This window comes from Phaethon lepturus, unplaced genomic scaffold (genome assembly GCF_000687285.1).
Source record: "Phaethon lepturus isolate BGI_N335 unplaced genomic scaffold, ASM68728v1 scaffold5547, whole genome shotgun sequence".
Classification (NCBI taxonomy): Eukaryota; Metazoa; Chordata; class Aves; order Phaethontiformes; family Phaethontidae; genus Phaethon; species Phaethon lepturus.
This window is the reverse complement of record NW_010552425.1, coordinates 17,160-36,227: the sequence shown is the minus strand read 5'-3', so window position 1 is coordinate 36,227 and position 19,068 is coordinate 17,160. Positions and strand designations below refer to the sequence as shown.

General features: G+C 37.0%; 1 protein-coding gene across 1 annotated transcript in view; it reads left to right on the top strand.

Moving 5' to 3' along the window:
• FBN2 (fibrillin 2) overlaps positions 1–19,068 on the top strand; it is a 122,383-nt gene that overhangs the window by 99,848 nt on the left and 3,467 nt on the right. Inside the window, exons 43-58 of the mRNA XM_010291203.1 lie at positions 3,264–3,389; positions 3,630–3,782; positions 4,359–4,424; positions 4,703–4,828; positions 4,934–5,053; positions 6,283–6,405; positions 6,834–6,965; positions 8,343–8,468; positions 10,818–11,024; positions 11,725–11,850; positions 12,428–12,550; positions 12,702–12,818; positions 13,485–13,613; positions 15,240–15,359; positions 17,133–17,364; positions 18,052–18,211. Coding sequence (XP_010289505.1) covers positions 3,264–3,389; positions 3,630–3,782; positions 4,359–4,424; positions 4,703–4,828; positions 4,934–5,053; positions 6,283–6,405; positions 6,834–6,965; positions 8,343–8,468; positions 10,818–11,024; positions 11,725–11,850; positions 12,428–12,550; positions 12,702–12,818; positions 13,485–13,613; positions 15,240–15,359; positions 17,133–17,364; positions 18,052–18,211 — 2,186 coding nt within the window. The remainder of the gene's footprint in view (positions 1–3,263; positions 3,390–3,629; positions 3,783–4,358; positions 4,425–4,702; positions 4,829–4,933; positions 5,054–6,282; positions 6,406–6,833; positions 6,966–8,342; positions 8,469–10,817; positions 11,025–11,724; positions 11,851–12,427; positions 12,551–12,701; positions 12,819–13,484; positions 13,614–15,239; positions 15,360–17,132; positions 17,365–18,051; positions 18,212–19,068) is intronic.

Genomic DNA, 19,068 nt, shown 5'->3' with positions numbered 1-19,068 from the left:
AACTGGTGCTTCTGAACAATGTAAAAATTAGAAAAAGTACCTGGTTCTAATTTGGTGGAAAGTAGTTGTACACTCTAGTGTTTGTGAATGTTGCCTGACTTCAAATCATGGTGACAGGGAATAAGTAGGAAAAGTCTTCAGGAAGAGGTTTTAAAAACAGAAGGCAAGATATTTTTTACTGTATTGTACATTAACTTCTTCATCAATGCAATCAAAAATACTTTCCAAAAAAAGGTATTTCATCTTTCATTTACTTTTTTTTTTTTTAACATTCATAAAACAAACCAACCTATATACTGGATTTTTGTTTACAGAAATGTAATTATTGGCAATCAATGCATGAACTAAACTTACGGTTTCAGAAGGCTGTGAATTTTAAAATTCTTAATAAAATTATGGAGCTTATAGGAACAATTGCTTAAATTGTTTTTTTCTAACAACTGTTTTCTGATTTGGTGTTTTGTATAACAAGTGCTGAGATTCACAGAAGGAGGAAGAGGGTACAGCAGACCTTTCACCAGTGTGCATGTTCTTGTTTGTTCATAGAAGTCTCATTTAAAGACTTGAGTATCATTCAGGAGCTGAATGTTACATAGTGAATTAAGATTTGGTGTGGCAGAGAATGAGAAATAAATCAAAGCTTTTTCTCAAATCTGCTCCCTTTTTGAGCAGACTAAGCACAGGATGACTGTGAATTTATTGGACATTTAAATTAACTATGTGGGGCACTAGCAAAGAAGGTGCACACAACGATTTCTAAGTAGCGAACCTAGAAACCTTAGGCTTCTGCATGGTCAGAGGACAGAGTAAACACCTGTTTCTCCACCATGACTATGCTAAGAAACCTGGCTTGTGGCTGAAATGACTGAAGTTAGCTGGTGTGAAACCCCAGACACACATTCATCCAAGTAACTCCCAATAATAAATGAGCAGCTTGTCCATGTACAACTAAAGAAAACACTGGCGAGGACATAAAGATTTGGCCTATAGCCACCTAATCTGTGTGGGTGCAGGCACCCACAGGCACCTTTTTGAGTTTTTGTCTTGAATAGTATGTATTTTCTAAGCCCCAGAGTTCTCTCACCCTTTTGTATATCATGCCACCATACGCAGTTTGCCTGCCAACTTCATGGTTTCTTTTGGCAGCTGCTGTTTCCATATTAGCAATTATGTTTCAGATTAATTCAAATCACCTACAGTTGTAAAATCATGAATTTAAAATGAAAGCTTCTGGTTTTCCAGGAATATCACTGTTTATGGCCACTTTAGTATCCTGACAGACTCTCTTGATGTTTTTGACAGCACTAGTGACTGCCAAACAGATTTTTGCCGGAACTGAGAAAAAGGGATTTAATTGCATTCTTTTTCTTCATTCTGCCATGTGTCCAGAAAATTTGCAGCTAAAGTTTCTAGAAAATGCCTAGATAATCACATGTGATTGTACTAGTACTTTGATTAATATTATGACAGCTCTTGCAACATACGTTCCCTATTACTTTCTATTGATCTTATATGCAAACAGCTTTATAAGAATTCATTACTTCTGTCTGTAATGTGAAGCTTGGCAATGGCTAGATTACATTTTGCGCTCAGAGTGATTATATGCAGAAGAAACAAAAACAGATGGGAGACACAGAAAAATTCTTGGGGTTTACCTCCCCGTTTACTGTATTTCCTTTCATTTTAGGGGAACGAAGGGGAGAGGACTCATTTACTTCCACAGTGTGGCTAGTCACCTGTTCATCGTGGCCACAAAAAGAGTTTCTTCCACTAGACCCAACCCATTCATTACAGTAATAATCAGTATTTCAGGAGAGCAGTTTTTCCATCCCATTAATACAGATGAATTGCTGAGCTTTGTGTATTGCACACTAACTGGGCAATTATTTACCTTTTTTTCACTGAAATAAGCTGACTTAAAATGCTTCACATAGCAAGAGCCTGTCCATGACAAGCTACTGCAGAGTTTGGTCATATGCCAAGTTATGCTACAGTGGTTTGTTCATGTGCTATGCCGTGTTAAGCAGAAGTTATTAGTGTAACTTCTGAAAATGGTACTCAAGATAATATTTTTCAGAAGTGACATCACAGAATCTATTCCTACCTGACTTCTTTCATCACTCCACTTATACTTTTCTAGTGATGAAGACTATATTTCTGTTGTTTACTTATCTGCTGAATACATGTCAGTCTTCTAAGATTCAGTATAGTAGAGAGTCCAACAACTATCAGGAAAAATGGCGCTACAGATTTGTGATTTAATATCCATGAAGCTTACTTTCATGGAGAATACCAATTCCTGCCTACACTTTGATTAAGATCAATATGGATATTATTGTAGAGTGCTTATACAGCCATAGGTCCCGTGATGCTTTTTTAACATCCCTTACTGAAAGACTCAGGAGGGGTTGTACTGCAGGTATACCTTTGAAGATTATTAAAATACACTTTGGAATTTATTAAATTACAATTACATTTACAAATTACTGTAGAAAGGAGGCTTATATCTTCTGTCAGTATATGCAGAATAGAATAAATTAAAACATAGTTTAAAATAATAGACACAAAAAATTAAAGGTCTATTAATGTATTACTTTTCTTACTCTGTTGTCTATATAGATGAACGATAATGCTGACTGATACTGTTCGAGCTGCCCAATTTTACAGGCGCTTGGTGTTTATATTAAGTACTCTTTTTATTTTGGTTTAAGTTTTCAACAATTATAAAAATATCTCTAGTCTTTAAAAAATTAAATCTCACATTTACATAGTCCTAGCAATATATTATAGGTTATGCAATTGAACAGACAAAAAATTTAAATAGCATATCAAGTGGCTGTGGAAGACTGGTAAATATAAATCTGAATATATAAATATAATAACTAGCTATAGTTTCAGCTCAAGAATCAGTCAATCATCATGAAAAAAAAAAACCTTTAATTAAAAAGAACTCCCAACACATATATTTTAAAAAATTAATCTTTGGCTGTTTTCTTTCTTATCAGAAATATACCTTCTCCTGCTTCAATCTGAAAACATTCATTTTGTGTTTATATTATAAATATGACAAATAACAGAGAATGGTATTTGGAGAGGAAAGTGCATACCAATGAAACACTCTAATTTGAAAGACTTCATGGAACCTTTAGACTGCTTTATCTCTTGGGTGCTTTTAAGTTAAATAAAGAAATAAACAGTCTTTCTTAACCAAGTAATTCACAGCCAATGAGGTTACGGTGAACCTTTTCTCCTTTAATTTACAGATATTAATGAGTGTAGCGAGGATCCCAACATCTGTCTCTTTGGCTCTTGTACAAACACTCCAGGAGGTTTCCAGTGCATCTGTCCTACAGGTTTTGTGCTTTCTGATAATGGACGAAGATGTTTTGGTAAGTTAATGATTAAGGAATGCAATAATTTATTCTAACAGATAACAGATACTCTATAGAATCTAGAGTAAAAAAGGACTTCTGAAGGTCCCTTACAAACTATGACCTTATGAGGGTTGGAAGGTGCTTTCAAAATAGTATGAAAAATACAGGCCTAACATTATTCCTTTCAGGGCTAGGCAGTCATCATCTAACAAGGCAGGAGGCACTAGGTCCACGTAACTGTATTTTCTTTTTTAGATACTCGCCAGAGCTTCTGCTTCACTAACTTTGAGAATGGGAAATGCTCAGTGCCAAAGGCTTTCAACACCACAAAGGCAAAGTGTTGCTGCAGTAAAATGCCAGGAGAAGGATGGGGTAATCCTTGTGAGCTCTGTCCAAAGGAAGAAGAAGGTACACATCAAGATTAAAAATAAACCTTTTTTAGGTGGAAGAAAAGGAAGGGCACATTTGTGTTGTACCTTTTTGATCATTAGAAGGAGAGATCTTTTTGGCTTTCTCTCTTAATGGCCTTTTCTAGAACTATTTTCAGGTCACAAAAGGAACAAAATTATATAGAAGAAACCACATAAAAAGAGAAATATTGAGTTGTTGGTTTTGCTCTTAGAGAAATGAACTAGTAGCCTCCATCTGTAGATCTAGTCTGCTTTCGGCAAGAAAGGAAAACAGGACAGTGCCAGGAATCCCTGAAGTAATGGACAGTTTTCAGTTCTCAGTTTTCACCAAGTACAGAGAGGGGAAGGCAACAAGCATGCGCACATGGAAGCTTAGTGAGTTCTAGTGCTGCTTCCCCAACCTAGAGACAGTGTTACTTTTGCATCTGGCAAGAGCGCGTTAATGACTGTGGTTTAAACAATTGACAGTTTTGAAAAAATGTGATATAGAAGATTTCTGGATGGCTCTAACCATTTGTTGTGGTTCTCTCTCTCACTCACTCTTTTTTTTTTAAAAAAAAATGCTTCTCTACAGTTGCTTTTCAGGACCTGTGTCCATATGGTCATGGAACTATTCCTGGAATTGATGATACACGTGAAGGTAGATATTCTTTTTCCTGATAATAAAAAAAAAAGTTATTTATACTTAAATATAAATGTTACAGTATGTGATGGCTTACTCCCCACAGCCCCAGGTGACAAAAGGCTGACTTTTAATAAATGTAGAGCAGTATGAAATGATAGTTAAAAGATTACCTTTGAAATTGCATGGCTAGAAACAAACAGAATAGGGCTCTTAGTTTTTTTAAAATGCTTTTTTTAAGTCGTGATCCAGAAATGCATCAGCTAAGTGGTTGCTAATATCTTCCTGCTTTTTAGATGTCAATGAATGTCTTGAAAGCCCAGGGATTTGCTCAAATGGTCACTGCATCAATACTGATGGATCATTCCGCTGTGAGTGCCCCATGGGATACAACTTAGATTACACTGGAGTACATTGCATCGGTGTGTCCATATTTCATAAATTATAAGAATTGTAACACTTGAATTTGAAACACAGTTTGAAGTGTGTCCCAGTTCTCTTCAGTTTGCATTATTTGTTATGTACAGATACTGATGAATGTTCAATTGGCAACCCATGTGGAAATGGTACGTGCACTAATGTGATTGGCAGTTTTGAGTGTAACTGTCATGAAGGATTTGAGCCAGGCCCAATGATGAATTGTGAAGGTAACCTGTCTTTTTTATTTTTTTCTTTACTTTTTGTCCAGTCCTCAGTATTGAAATTACTTTATTAACCAGGCCTTTGGTGCTATAATAGGAGGAAAAAAAAGTTTCTCTGGTTGAAGTATGTAATTGAACAAGAAGTTTAAGCAGTATTTTTAGTTTATCGCAGGATTTTCCAAACTATGTTGGGGTATGTTACATTATTCAGCTGTTCGACGGAAGAGAGGGTGAGGGGGCAGGGAAAAGTAACTGTTGAGCCCCCAAAATATCCTCATAAGTAGTATAGCTAACCATGCCAAAAATGCCTGAATTTGCAGAGCATTTTTCATAACTGAGTCAGAGCAGTTATAGGCTGACCCTCTCATCACAGTTATAGTAACAAGTGAGTTATACTGAATGCAATAAACTGAAGGCAGACAACTGGTCCATCTAGTCCGTTATTTCATCCCTCACAGTTGAAATGCTAATTCAGCATACAAGCGTGACTAACAACTTTCTGCACTTCACTCTTCTAATACAAGAGCTGAGGATATAGGGAAAATATGATGTAAACTCGGGGATGCCTCCCTGCAGAGGCATTCTGCACAACCAAAACAAAGGCTTTAGTATCCACTTATGGATCTGTTGTCCAAGAATCTGTGCAGTACAGTCTTGAATCTGCTGACACCATCTGCCTCCACAGTCTCTTGTGGCAGCAAGATCCAGAATGTCACTACTGTCACTACTTAGAGATCTGTTTTAAACTCATGCCCTACTAGTTTCATTAAGTACCTCTTATCTTCCATAGTGTGGGATTTGTGTACAACCATCCTGCTCGCATCAGATGCTGATCAGGATGCTTCTTAGAAATTTTGTATTTTATGAATCATAATTAGTTTGCTTTCTGAAGCAAGAATTCTTTTTTTTTTTTAGATTTGGGAAAAAAGCTGACATCTCTCATCACAACAAAAATACATTTTAAAATCATCGTATAACAAAAATATGAAATAGGTCTGTCCCAACTTGTCCATCTAAGCTCAAGTAGTTCCACATTTATTATGCCATCATTTTTAAGCAGAGCTTTGTTCATTTTTTTCTGGCTACTCAAAACCAAACATGCACAAGTTTCTGGTGTGAATTACTACATTTATGATACTTTTTAGCTGACAAGAAAAGCACAGGTATAAGACAATCTTCTTAGTGATTGTTTTAAAACTTCTTGGAGAATGATTGTTTTGTTCCTTTCTGTTCAGATATAAATGAGTGTGCGCAGAATCCCTTGCTGTGTGCTTTTCGTTGCATCAACACTTACGGTTTCTATGAATGCACGTGTCCAGTTGGCTATGAACTAAGAGAAGACCAAAAGATGTGCAAAGGTAATGACTGACGTGTAAACTTTCCCCCAACTTCTATCACCCTGTACTGGCCAAAGCATAATCCAAATATTTCTGTATATCTTGCATTCATCCTCTCAGTGGAATGTAGCAAACAGCCCAGCAGATGATCATTTCAGAACTCTTTCAGAACTCATGTAAGACCTGTATCTAGCATTTTTGTGTACCCCTTGATGAGGATTGTAAAGCTAAGAAGGTCACAGTGGTGAAGTTTATCTTGAACATGACAAGATGGTAACAGCTCGCAAAGATTAAGACAACTGCAATTAAGCATAGCGGTCAAATTTTTCTTCAGTGCTTGTTACTTAGGGAAGTCTTCATGTCTTTTTTCTTGAGAAAGTGCTAGTACTCTTCAGTAACTGAAGCTACTGGAAGGAAGTTCAAACACAAAATATATATTTTTTTCCCAGATCTAGATGAGTGTGCTGAAAGTCTCCATGACTGCGAATCAAGAGGCATGATGTGCAAAAATTTGATTGGTACCTTCATGTGCATTTGTCCTCCTGGAATGACCCGGAGACCTGATGGAGAAGGCTGCACAGGTAAAGCTCAGAAAAGGAAGAAGACATCTACTGAAACACAAACAAGCAAACAAATGAAAAATTCTCTGTATATGTATATAGTAAACTAGAAAATAGCAATTCATAAAGGACGCTTAAGATAGCTAATGATGCCCAATGTCTTAAACTTTCTTTTTTGTTTCAACTTTTAAGCCTTATCTGAAAGTAGTTCTAAATGACTAATAAGTTATTTCAGAAGAAAAACTTGTTTTTGTTTTTTTGTTGTACAACAAAATCAGAAAGTTTTTCAGACACTTGTTAGATTTAAAAAATTAAGTTGCCAAACAGAAGAGACCTCATTTGATGAGTAGGAAGCAAAATTAGCATAAATGAAAAGTTCCATTTCCTTTAGCACTAATACTGCTTATAAATAATGTGACAGTTCCTTAAAGAATTAAAACTCTTAAGATTCTCAAACAACGTATAAAAGCCATGAAGAGCAAAAGATGTGGAAACTGCCATAGTTCAAAATAATTCTCCATCCTGTAAGTAAGCCAAAAGCTTTCCTCCATCATTTCTCAATTAGCTGAGAGGGAATGATAGCTACATTTTGGCAAATTATATTTTCTTCTGGTACATAAAAAACCCCAAGACCACTACAAAGTTCTCTGTGGACAGAAGTAGCTGAGACTGTCATTGGCTCAAAGGAAAGAGAAAAAAAAATTAAACATCCATCTCAGTGAATGCTTTAAACGAAAATAGTTTAAAACGGTGTTCCTTCAGCAAGAGAATGACTACTGTCCTTTACAGATCTTTATGATCGTTTTCAGGGGAAATAATCTGTATTAACGAGAATTTTGCTTCTTTTGCCATGTAATGCTGCCTTTAAATCACCTGAGGTTTTTCTAAGGTTTTATTTTAAGCCTCTATAAAGCTGCGTAGTTGCTTACAGTATCTGTGCCATTAACTGTGGAAGAAAATACAGTAAGGTTGCAAACTGTTTCAGGGAATTGATGTGTGGACTGAAATGTGACTGATTGTAGAATAGGTCAAATGTATTCACAGACTTTTAATGATTACAAAGTGAAAATCTATTGCTCAAATCATGCATGTATTCCAATTTTCTTTAAATGTTACTTGCCCGCTAAAAGTTATGACTTGAACTTGCTCTGCTGCAAGTGTTTTCTGCTTCTTGTTATAAGTTGCAAAGAACATAACAAGGATTAAAGCTTTTGTCCTAGGATGCAGAATGTAAGGAATGGAATAGGATAGTGTTAGTGGCAAAGTCCTTTCCCGGCTTAATCAGTTGTTGATTTTCCACTTCTTGCAAATATTATGCAGAATAATTAATGCATTCTATGAGTCTGATATATTTTCTTGTAACAACCAATTTAATTTTTTTATTTTATTTTTGTAAAGATGAAAATGAATGCCGCACCAAGCCAGGTATCTGTGAAAACGGTCGTTGCATGAACATTATTGGGAGCTACCGATGTGAATGTAATGAAGGATTCCTGTCAAGTCCATCAGGCATTGAGTGTCTTGGTAAATGCCTCTTTGGTATACATTTCATCTTACATTAAAGTATAAAGGATGCAGAGTGTAAATTAGGCTTCTGAATACTTAACACCTCTCATATCTACAGAAATTAAATGATGATCTTTATCAGCTAAACAATGATAGGATATTAAATAATGACACAAATCAGGAGCATCCTGAGAACGTCAGCTGAGTCTAGCAATCAGGGGCCTCACATAAGTGTCTAAATTCTGAAGGACATATATATGATGCTGAGCAACACTATCCAGACGAAATACATGTATTTTTAAAAAAGAAATATAATTTAGTTACCTTGGATAGATCAAAAACTGGGATGCAGAGCAAAATTAAGTATTTGCATATTGAGAATGCTATCTTAAGCACCACAATACTGCAACTAAGTATCTGAATTTTCTGTAGCTTTAATTCAATAATTATGAATACAAAATGTTAGGATTTCACCAAAAAATTGCAAGATATATTAAAATGTTTTGAGGGAGGTCTGCAAATTAAATGCTAATGAAGGATTTTATATTCATCAACCTGTATTTTCTTTTCAGTATGTTCAGACTTGTCATTTGCACAATAAAATTAGTCCTCTTTTTAGAAATCAAACAGAACTTCAAAATCTTACTTTTTCATGATCAGTGTTCAAGTGTAGATACTTCAAGGTGTTTTACAATATTGAAACTGTATGAGTATTTACTAGTATACTTGTATCAAAAATACTTGTGTAATTCTAAGTACTATAAAACCAGGTCCCTGTAAATTGTCATCAGTAGTGTGCTGCCTTCATGGCAAAACAATTACATTGGAAGTGCAGGGTATTTCCTACAGATTAAGACCAGGTGAGAAGAGGATGCCACAGTTGGTTAATCCCAGCCAGTCATTGATGCTAAGGAGGTACCCTACTTGGAGGTCATTATATGTGCTATTTTCTGGAAGCTAAGCTTTGCGTTTGCTCATTGCTGCTCTTCCTTGAGGGTTTCCTGGGTCAGAAGTTACAATGGAAAATTAGTCTGGCAGAAACAAAATATTTCTTCAGAATTAAAGCACAAACATTAAGTTGTTACATTATTTTAAATATATTGTGCAAACCTTTATATTTTGTTCACGTTAAAATTTATTCCACATCACAGACTGGGGACAAAGCATTGTATGTTCTTCAAGTCATATGCAAAGCATTGTATGTTCTTCAAGTCATATGTGCATGAAGACCTGCACAATATAGCTATCAAGGAGAACAGAAATCTGCTGGGTCTTGCAAATTACTACAGCAAACATGCTGTCTCACACAACTGATACTTTCAGTGAGGACAGCTTTATTTGATGTAAACAGTTAAGTTACCAAGCACCCAAAGTAAGTTTTTGCCTAAAGCCAAATTTGCATTCTGCTTGATTCGTGTAAGAAATGTACAGATTCTACTCCTCAAACTTGTGAAACAGAAGGTCAGGTGGGTGTTGAAACATACACCCATTCTGAGGGACATGAAGGATTTTAACTTTTAGCTTTAAAAAAAAAAATCTTTCATTTAAAAACATAAATGTCTGTCAGACCATAGTTGACAGTGTCTCCATTTTAATTAACAAATAAGACAGGTGACATAGCCTATTTAGGAGATATCTTCTCTGCAAAATTTAGACTTCTTCCCATTAACACAGGAATCTGGGATCTCTCCTCAGCTGCAAGTTTCTGAAAGAAACCTGTAGGAGCTTAATGACTCAGAAGTTTTGCTTCTCTTTCATGATTGACAGGTATTAACCAAAAGGTTTAAAAATTACGGAAAATAGAATTGGACAGATCAACAGTAAGGCCATATAATTTTTTTTTTTCCCCCCAACGAAAACTAGGAGTGCCACTGAAAAAGCACTGACTTGCATAGACACTTTTAAATGCTAAGGATTTTATCATTTAAACCACATCAGTATAATTGTAGATGATCAGACATGCTATTTTGGCCAGTAAACCAAACAAACAAAATAAACTTCTAACCCTGCTCCAAGTAAATGGTTCAAATGCAAGCCAAACATACGCAGCTTAAGTGGAAGCTCAGTTTGGCCCGCAGCCTGTTTTACTATCAAGCAAGCTCACCAGATATGCCCCAGGGCACAACTATCCAACTCATACAGGTACTGAACTTTAGGGATGTCTGGAATACACTTGGAGTGGCAGCAGGTTATCAGAAGACACAATAAATCTGAGAGGCTAAGTCAAAATAGACTTCACAGACTGGTTGCTAATAATCTTCTGGTGCTTGCATGTGTTGACGGAGAGCTGGAATAATACATCAGATGCTTAATGGATTAGATATTTATCTCCTACTCTTTCTTGATCTCTCTACTTCTTCCTTACAGATAATCGTCAAGGGTTTTGCTTTGCTGAGGTTTTACAGACAATGTGTCAGATGGCTTCAAGCAGCCGGAATCTTGTCACTAAATCTGAGTGCTGTTGTGATGGAGGCCGGGGCTGGGGTAACCAGTGTGAGCTTTGCCCACTTCCCGGAACCACCCAGTATAAGAAACTCTGTCCACATGGACCAGGCTATACTACAGATGGAAGAGGTATTTTCAGGGATAAAAATAGGCAGAAAAGGGGAAAAGCATATGCTCACATATTTAAGAAAATGCAGAATTCTCTTTGAAGTTCTTTCAAAGAATGTGCTGCGACACAACAGAGTTTGATTTTTCAAATGCTGCTGAGAGACCAGAAATTAAAAACACCTTTAAACAGTAGCTGCAATCAGAATACTCACAGCTGTGCAGAGTTTTCAGGGTTGGGATCTAAAACAGGAGGTACCAACCAGTAACTAAAAGATAGAAATTATCCCAAAGCTTTTGTATGCTAAAAAGTTGCATACATGGCAAAGGCAACAACAGTTGTTCTAACGACAGTCTCACTGAATGCTTTGCAGTTCTAGTTCCACACAGGAAGCAGAAGCTAACAGACATTTTTAAATCATGGTGAAAATTTTTTTATATCATCTAACTGGTCATAAGAAAATTCACTTCTGTTCACTTTGTATTTTGAGTTAGCAAAACTGGAACCTCATTACCCAATGCAATTAGTAGGAAGGTTTTGATAGAAAAAACAATAAGAAAGTTTGAAGGATGTTTGACTTTGTATTCAGTTCCATTTTTAAAAAGAAAGGAAAGGTAAATTTCCTATCAGAAGCATGAGGAGGAGGAACTGTGCAAAAATGTAAGAGAAGAAAAAAGTCAAATTTAAAACTGGAAGATAACATATTTAATATTTTCTGAACAGATATTGATGAATGTAAGGTCATGCCAAATCTATGTAGAAATGGACAGTGTATCAACACTATGGGCTCCTTCCGATGCTTTTGCAAAGTTGGCTATACCACTGACATAAGTGGCACATCTTGTATTGGTAAGATTCAGCATTTTAATCATCTGTTATTTTTAATTGGTACATAATGATGTAAACCTTTGAATCAAAGCACTTTTTTCTTATCTCTTTTATCTGTTTTCTATCCTTCTTTTCCTAATACCCATGTCTATTTTTGTATTTCGGTTGGGGAAATCAAGAAACAAGCCGTATGGGCAATATTCCTGCACTAGAATGAGCACTGAAATATGTTTTGGCTGTATAACCATTTTGACTGACAAACCAGCTCATTACTTCATGGTCTACACGCTCCCACGTTCACGTTGGTTAACACATATAAGTATACCATAGCATGCCCCTAAATAAATGCTTAGTCCTTACATGAAAATATTAATACCACTGCTCATTCAAGACAGTCAGTTTGTCACTGTAGTGGCAACTCCATAGAAACTTCATAGCAATACATCCATAGAGAAAAAAATAGGAGCTCTGAACAAATGTAAATTGGGGACTTTTTCTGCAAGCACTTTTCTCTCAAATACAGTGCTGTTTAGAAAACACCCTTCAAAGGCTGACAAAGAAATCAGTACAACAGATTCTTAACAGTTTATCTTCTTAGATCTTGATGAGTGCTCCCAGTCTCCTAAACCATGCAATTTTATCTGCAAGAACTCAGAAGGGAGTTATCAGTGCTCGTGTCCTCGGGGCTACATCCTTCAAGAAGATGGAAAGACATGTAAAGGTAAAGAAAGTTAAACACAGTAACTTTGAATTTTGTCGCACCTTGACTTAAAAGGATGTGGTTTTGAAGTATGATATTTTTATCAAGTTAGACTACATGTACCTCTTTTTTTGTTGACTTTTCTTAAGACAACAACATCTCTTACTTTCAGATCTTGATGAATGTCAAACCAAACAACACAATTGCCAGTTTCTCTGTGTCAACACCCTTGGAGGCTTCACATGCAAATGTCCACCTGGTTTTACGCAACATCACACAGCTTGTATTGGTAAGAAAAACATTCATTTTCTTGCATCAGTTTTTCTACAACAACATCATTCTCAATTCTTATTTGTTTCTTTTGCTCTGTATAAATAGTAATAATACAGAGCAATAATATCAGCAGTCCAGAAACAGATTTTGAAAAGCAACAATTACAGACAAAGAAAAATCAGTCTATCCACCATTAGTATTTTCTTGCTTAGTAAACACTTGTACATATTTAATACATGTATTATATTCTAAGTATAACCACTTGGAGACAAAGGGGTAATTAAGTATTAAAATCTGATTTAAAATGCAGTTAAACAAAAACAGACTACATTTTCTTTTTAATAGATACAGATGTCTTTAGATTTAAGCATATGTATGAATCTTGCCAACTGAAACTATTTTAGTTCAGCTAATACAGAAGTGCAGCATTTTTCCACTGTAAGCAATTACATACGTGGGTGTTTTGCACTCATAACTGAATTACAACTTGCACTTCCAATTTATTAATTGCTTGTAGCTCTGCATGAGTCATCAGGTCATCTGACATTTAAATATGAAAAGCTACATTTTCAAAATAATCTGTTGCACCTCTGAATTTCAGCCTCTTAAGAAATGTTAGATGAACATGTCTAAAATCATGCCACAAGGTATACCAACCTTCTTGCCTCTCTGCATTTTTAAGATAACAATGAATGTGGTTCTCAGCCATCGCTTTGTGGATCAAAAGGAATTTGCCAAAACACTCCTGGAAGTTTTACCTGTGAATGTCAAAGGGGATTTTCTCTGGATGCTACTGGATTAAACTGTGAAGGTAACTAGTGAAGGTCAAATTTTTTTACAGTGCAAATCCTTACTTCTGTGTCTAGTGAATCCTGTGATGTCAAAGACAGGTAAAACAGAGCACCAGCCATAGTAAAAGTAAATACTAAAGAGAAATAGGAATGTTTTTGAGTAATTTTAAGCATAATTGTATGTAAGAACATACTGCTTGAGTAATTTTTACACAAATGAGAATAAAAAGTCACTTTTTAGTAGAACTCTTAAACAATTGTTTCCAGGCTAAAAGTGTAGTTTTTTCTTCTTTCTTACTTTCATTGTCATACAGTCTAAACGGAATCTCTCTACAATTTGTGTTTCAGCTAATTTTAGTCATCCACCTGAAGGTTTCTGAGAACAGATTCTAAATTCTGTACTTTAAGTCTTCTACCATAGAGAAGGGTAATTCACTACAGTTCAAATACAAACTATATTGTTGAATTTTATCTCTCTCTGCTGGCCCAAAAGGGAGCCCCAGTCAGAATATGTCTATTTGAGAGCTCCAGACTCTTCAGTGGGCCTCAGATATTGAGCAAAGAAGAAATTAAAAGGCTATACTAGACATCTGGCTGCTGAGAATTAAAAATGCAGAGGTGTACGTGCACAAATTCGTCACATCTCAAAATGTCAACTACCTTGATACAGGATTTAAAACAGGAATAGATATTTAGAGCCTATTTCTAGAGTAACACTGCAGAATATAAGCAGCCAGAAGTTTTAAAAAGCGTGATCTCCTGTCAGATTACTTTGTTCTCATAAAGGAGACACATCCTTATTGTGTACTTTACCCAGCACCTACAAAACAAAACACTAAATTATACATATCAAAGTATTGAGAAGATACATATACATCAGATACATACACAACGAGCACATCAGAACTGCTCTGTGCTGTTAATGATAAAATGACAGCTTTCAGTTCCTGGCATGATCATTTTCTGCACCTCAGGCTTTGGGACATCACAGTCCATTAAATTTGTTTCAAACTGTGGACAACTTAGAGTCTGTGACATCATGCATGACTTCTTATTTTCTACTAGAACTGCATACTGTACCTGACACATTAAGCTGATTACTAATTTCTTATAGCAGACACTATTTCAGATGATTGAGTTTTGACATTTTGTTTTTATTTTGTGGCTTTATCCTTTATTTACATATACCTCAGAGACTTTTTAAATGGCTTTTTCTTTTTAATTGCAAAGGTAATGACTTAAATCCAAATTTAGTATTTATTCCTCATATTCAAACACTTAAATATATTCCAGAAAACTGAAAGCTTAGTCCTACATAGTTGGTTTGAAAACTGAAATAAAAAAACATCCAGATTCTAAACATTACATCAAAGCAACATCATGTGGGATTACCAGGAATAGTGTTTCTTCTTCAAATGGGAGTAATGTAAAGGCTCAATTGAATTATTGATACATTGAAAGAACACTACTTTAATTAACCTTCAGGCTTTCCAAAAGACCAGCCTGAATGGTGCTTCCATCTTACAGCAGCATTCCTCTGTCATAAATACTGGTGTTTCAGTATTTATTATCAAAGTGAACAATGTATTGGGCAACATGTATAATCACCTGTTCTTTCATGTTCTACTTCTCTCCCAATTGCAAAGATGTGGATGAATGTGATGGAAACCATAGGTGCCAGCATGGCTGTCAAAACATCCTGGGTGGATACAGATGTGGATGCCCACAAGGATATATTCAGCATTACCAGTGGAATCAATGTGTTGGTAAGGAAACAGGCAGCACAGAATACATTTAAACAGCAAAAGTGTCATAGTGTTTATAGTGACAACTGCCAGGTAAGGACAAAAATGGACAGGGTAAAGGGTATGCAGACACAAATCTTTTTTTCCTCTCTCCCTCTCCTCCTATCCACTTATTACTCCCAACATAAGTCAGTGACATAAGGTAACAAGAAAACACACTCATCCTGTTGAAACTATGTGTGACAAGGAGTTTTCTAGTAAGGTCTAAATTCCTACTGCCTTCTTCTCCAAAAAATCCCCATCTTAGAAAGATGGAAAGATACTCATTGCATTCCTGAAAGCATCAGTGTAAATAACTCTGCTGGGGGGGAACCCTACCTTCCATCAATAAGAATCACTCACCATCATTAACAATTTGAGAATACTACAGAATAGTATCTATAGTGAATGGGGAGAAAAAAATATCAACATAACCATTAAGGGTTTCTTACTTCCAAAAGACGGTCCTAAGGCCAACATTAATTCTTTGGGCAGGGAACAGGGACAAATTAATCAGCTCAGCAGTTTTATTGTAGGTTTAGCTCATTCAATCAATCATTTCTTTTCTGTGCTTCATGAACTAAGCTAACTCCCATACCAAATGAAATGTGGGAAATTTTTAATAAAAACCACCACACATGCAAACGATGCCATCCTGTACTGTTCACATGGCACCGTAACTTACCTTTTCAAGGTTGCTTTCATGGTTCTTTGTCAATGGTGTCAGTGGAGGATGTCTGTGAGCACTGCTATGCATTTCTTATAGGCTGATCTTACTTTCCTGATCCTAGACATATAAATTAGCTTATAATACCCATTTTACATTAAGTAGCACACCAGGCAGCTATTCTGAAGTCAGAGCCACCATCATTACTCCTTACTTGATACTGCTCTATAGCAAAGAAAGCAAAGGACTGGGGTGGGAGTGACAGGAACACGCAACAAACAACTCCCATAAAACTCCAAACCAGCTACAGTGTCTGGGTGTTATAGATAATCCTCAAAAGAATGTGTCTTCTAGTAACTGCAGGCAAGAATGGTAAAGCACACATTAATGGTATTGAAGAGGAGAACACCTGCATGAAACAGTACCTTAGTGAGATAAATAAAATAAGCGACACGTGCCAACTGTCAAAAGCATGATCTTCCTTACAACAAGCTACTTTCCTCACTCATTTTTCACAATATAGCCTGGAACCAAGTCCATCACAGTGACTGGAGGAGTCATCTTCTCTGTATCTTAATTCAACACCCACAAGGTGAAAACAATACTTCCTTTTCTCTTCCATTTTCATTGGCTATTTAGATTATCTTTCCCCTCACAGAGCCTGCAGGTTTCCACTACCAGTATGTGCTAACTTCACCCCATCACTAGGTGCCCAGGAACACTATCACGGTTGGAGTATGACTGAAGTTCTAGCTCATTTGTCCTCTGTGGACCATATATCATAGGACTGTATGCTTCCAAGGGAAAGAGAACCCCTAAGCAAAACACACCTTGAAGGAAGGAGGGATATTGAGTCAATATAAGGTTAACAGTAACGGTACCCTAAAATACCCTTACAGCCCAGCTATATGTGTTTGGGACCTTTGCCAATATTCTTTTTGTTCAGAGACAGAGTCTCTATGAGGTAATGAGGTCAAGGATGTAGCAGAGTCCTAGGACTTGCAGATACTCTGATTTGTTATCTACATCAGGCTTGCCTGATGCCTATCAGATTAGAATATACCAATATACTTTTGTTTGCTTGCTAGATGAAAATGAATGCTCCAATCCTAATGCGTGTGGCTCTGCCTCTTGCTACAATACACTTGGAAGTTACAAGTGTGCCTGCCCATCTGGATTTTCTTATGACCAGTTCTCCAGTGCATGCCATGATGTGAATGAGTGTTCTTCTACCAAGAACCCCTGTAATTATGGTTGTTCCAACACTGAAGGTGGTTATCTTTGTGGATGTCCACCTGGCTATTACAGAGTTGGACACGGGTGAGTATCTCCACACAGTCATTCATCAAAGACACATTCAGAAGGCTGTAGAAAGACTGGACCCTAATCAGACGGAAGAGCAGAGGTGCAAGTGAAAGACGGGCTACTAAGTCATCCTTCATATTCCCTTTGCACACAATATCCATAAGCTAGAAAAAAAGATGTGTCTATACATGCAGCGTTACACTCATTTAAAATCTAGTATATAAGCAATATTAAAAAAAAAATTGTTTTCTCCCCCCGTATCAGCACAAGAACTCGTTCACAAACCTGATGAATGAACACCATTGCTGTATAAGCATAGGTACCATCTGTAGTGAGATAATGAAGAGTTTTAAGCCACACTAATCAACCTAGAGCATTAAACACAAATTAACATTCTTCTGGTACATGACAATGGCTAACTTCTTTAGTTCCAAAGTTCAGGGCAGGCTGGTTTTGCTCTGTTTCTTTGTAAAACTTGTAAGTGAAAATTAGAAAAGCTTACAGACTTTCAGCCAACAGTTGTATTTGATTCAATATGCAGCACTAGTATGAAAAAAATGAATGCACAGAGCTCCTGCTGAGGGAAGAGAAAAGAAAGGGATATAGACGCTGTGGTACAGATTACATACACTCACTTTCCATTTAACAGGACAGTTCATAAAACTGCAAGAAGTAACTAAAACAGATGTTTTTATTCAACAGCCACTGTGTCTCAGGGATGGGATTTAACAAAGGCCAGTACCTGCCACTGGATGGAGATGCTGATGAAGAGAATGCTTTGTCCCCTGAAGCATGTTATGAGTGCAAAATCAATGGCTATTCCAAAAAAGACAACAGGAAGAAGAGAAGTGCTAATGACACTGTACGTATAAATAAGTACTGTAATGTACTTTGACACACACAAGTCTCAAGGGCTGGATGGGATCCACCCAAGGGTACTGAGGGAGCTGGTAGAAGTGCTCACCAAGCCACTTTCAGTCATTTATCAGCATGACTAACTGGGGAGGTCCCAGTTGACTGCAGGTTGGCAAATGTGACGCCCAGCTACAAGAAGGGCCAGAAGGAGGATCCAGGGAACTACAGGCCTATCAGTCTGACCTCGGTGCCAGGGAAGGTTATGGAGCAGATCATCTTCAAGTGTCATCACATGGCACATACAAGACAACCAGATGATCAGAGGCCCAGTCAGCGTGGGTTTATGAAAGGCAGGTCCTGCTTGACCAACCTGATTTCCTTCTATGACAAGGTGACCTGCTTAGTGGATGAGGGAAAGGCTGTGGATGTTGTCTACCTGGACATTAGTAAAGCCTTTGACACCGTTTCCCACAGCATCCTCCTGAAGAAACTGGCTGCTCATGGCTTGGATGTGTGTACTCTTTGCTGGGTAAACAACTGGCTGGATGTAATTGTGGTGAATGGAGTTAAATCTAGTTGGTGGCCAGTTACAGGTGGTGTTCCCCAGGGCTCAGTATTGGGGCCAGTTCTGTTTAATGCCTTTGTCAATGGTCTGTGTGAGGGTATCAAGTGCACTCTCAGTAAGTTTGCAGATGGTACCAAGTTGAGCGAGAGTGTTGATCTGCTTGAGGGTAGGAACACTCTGCAGAGGGATCTGGACAGGCTCGACCAATAGGCCAAGGCCAGTTGTATGACTTTCAACAACATGAAGTGCCAGGTTTGCACTTGGGTCACAACAACCCTATGTAATGCCACAGGCTTGGG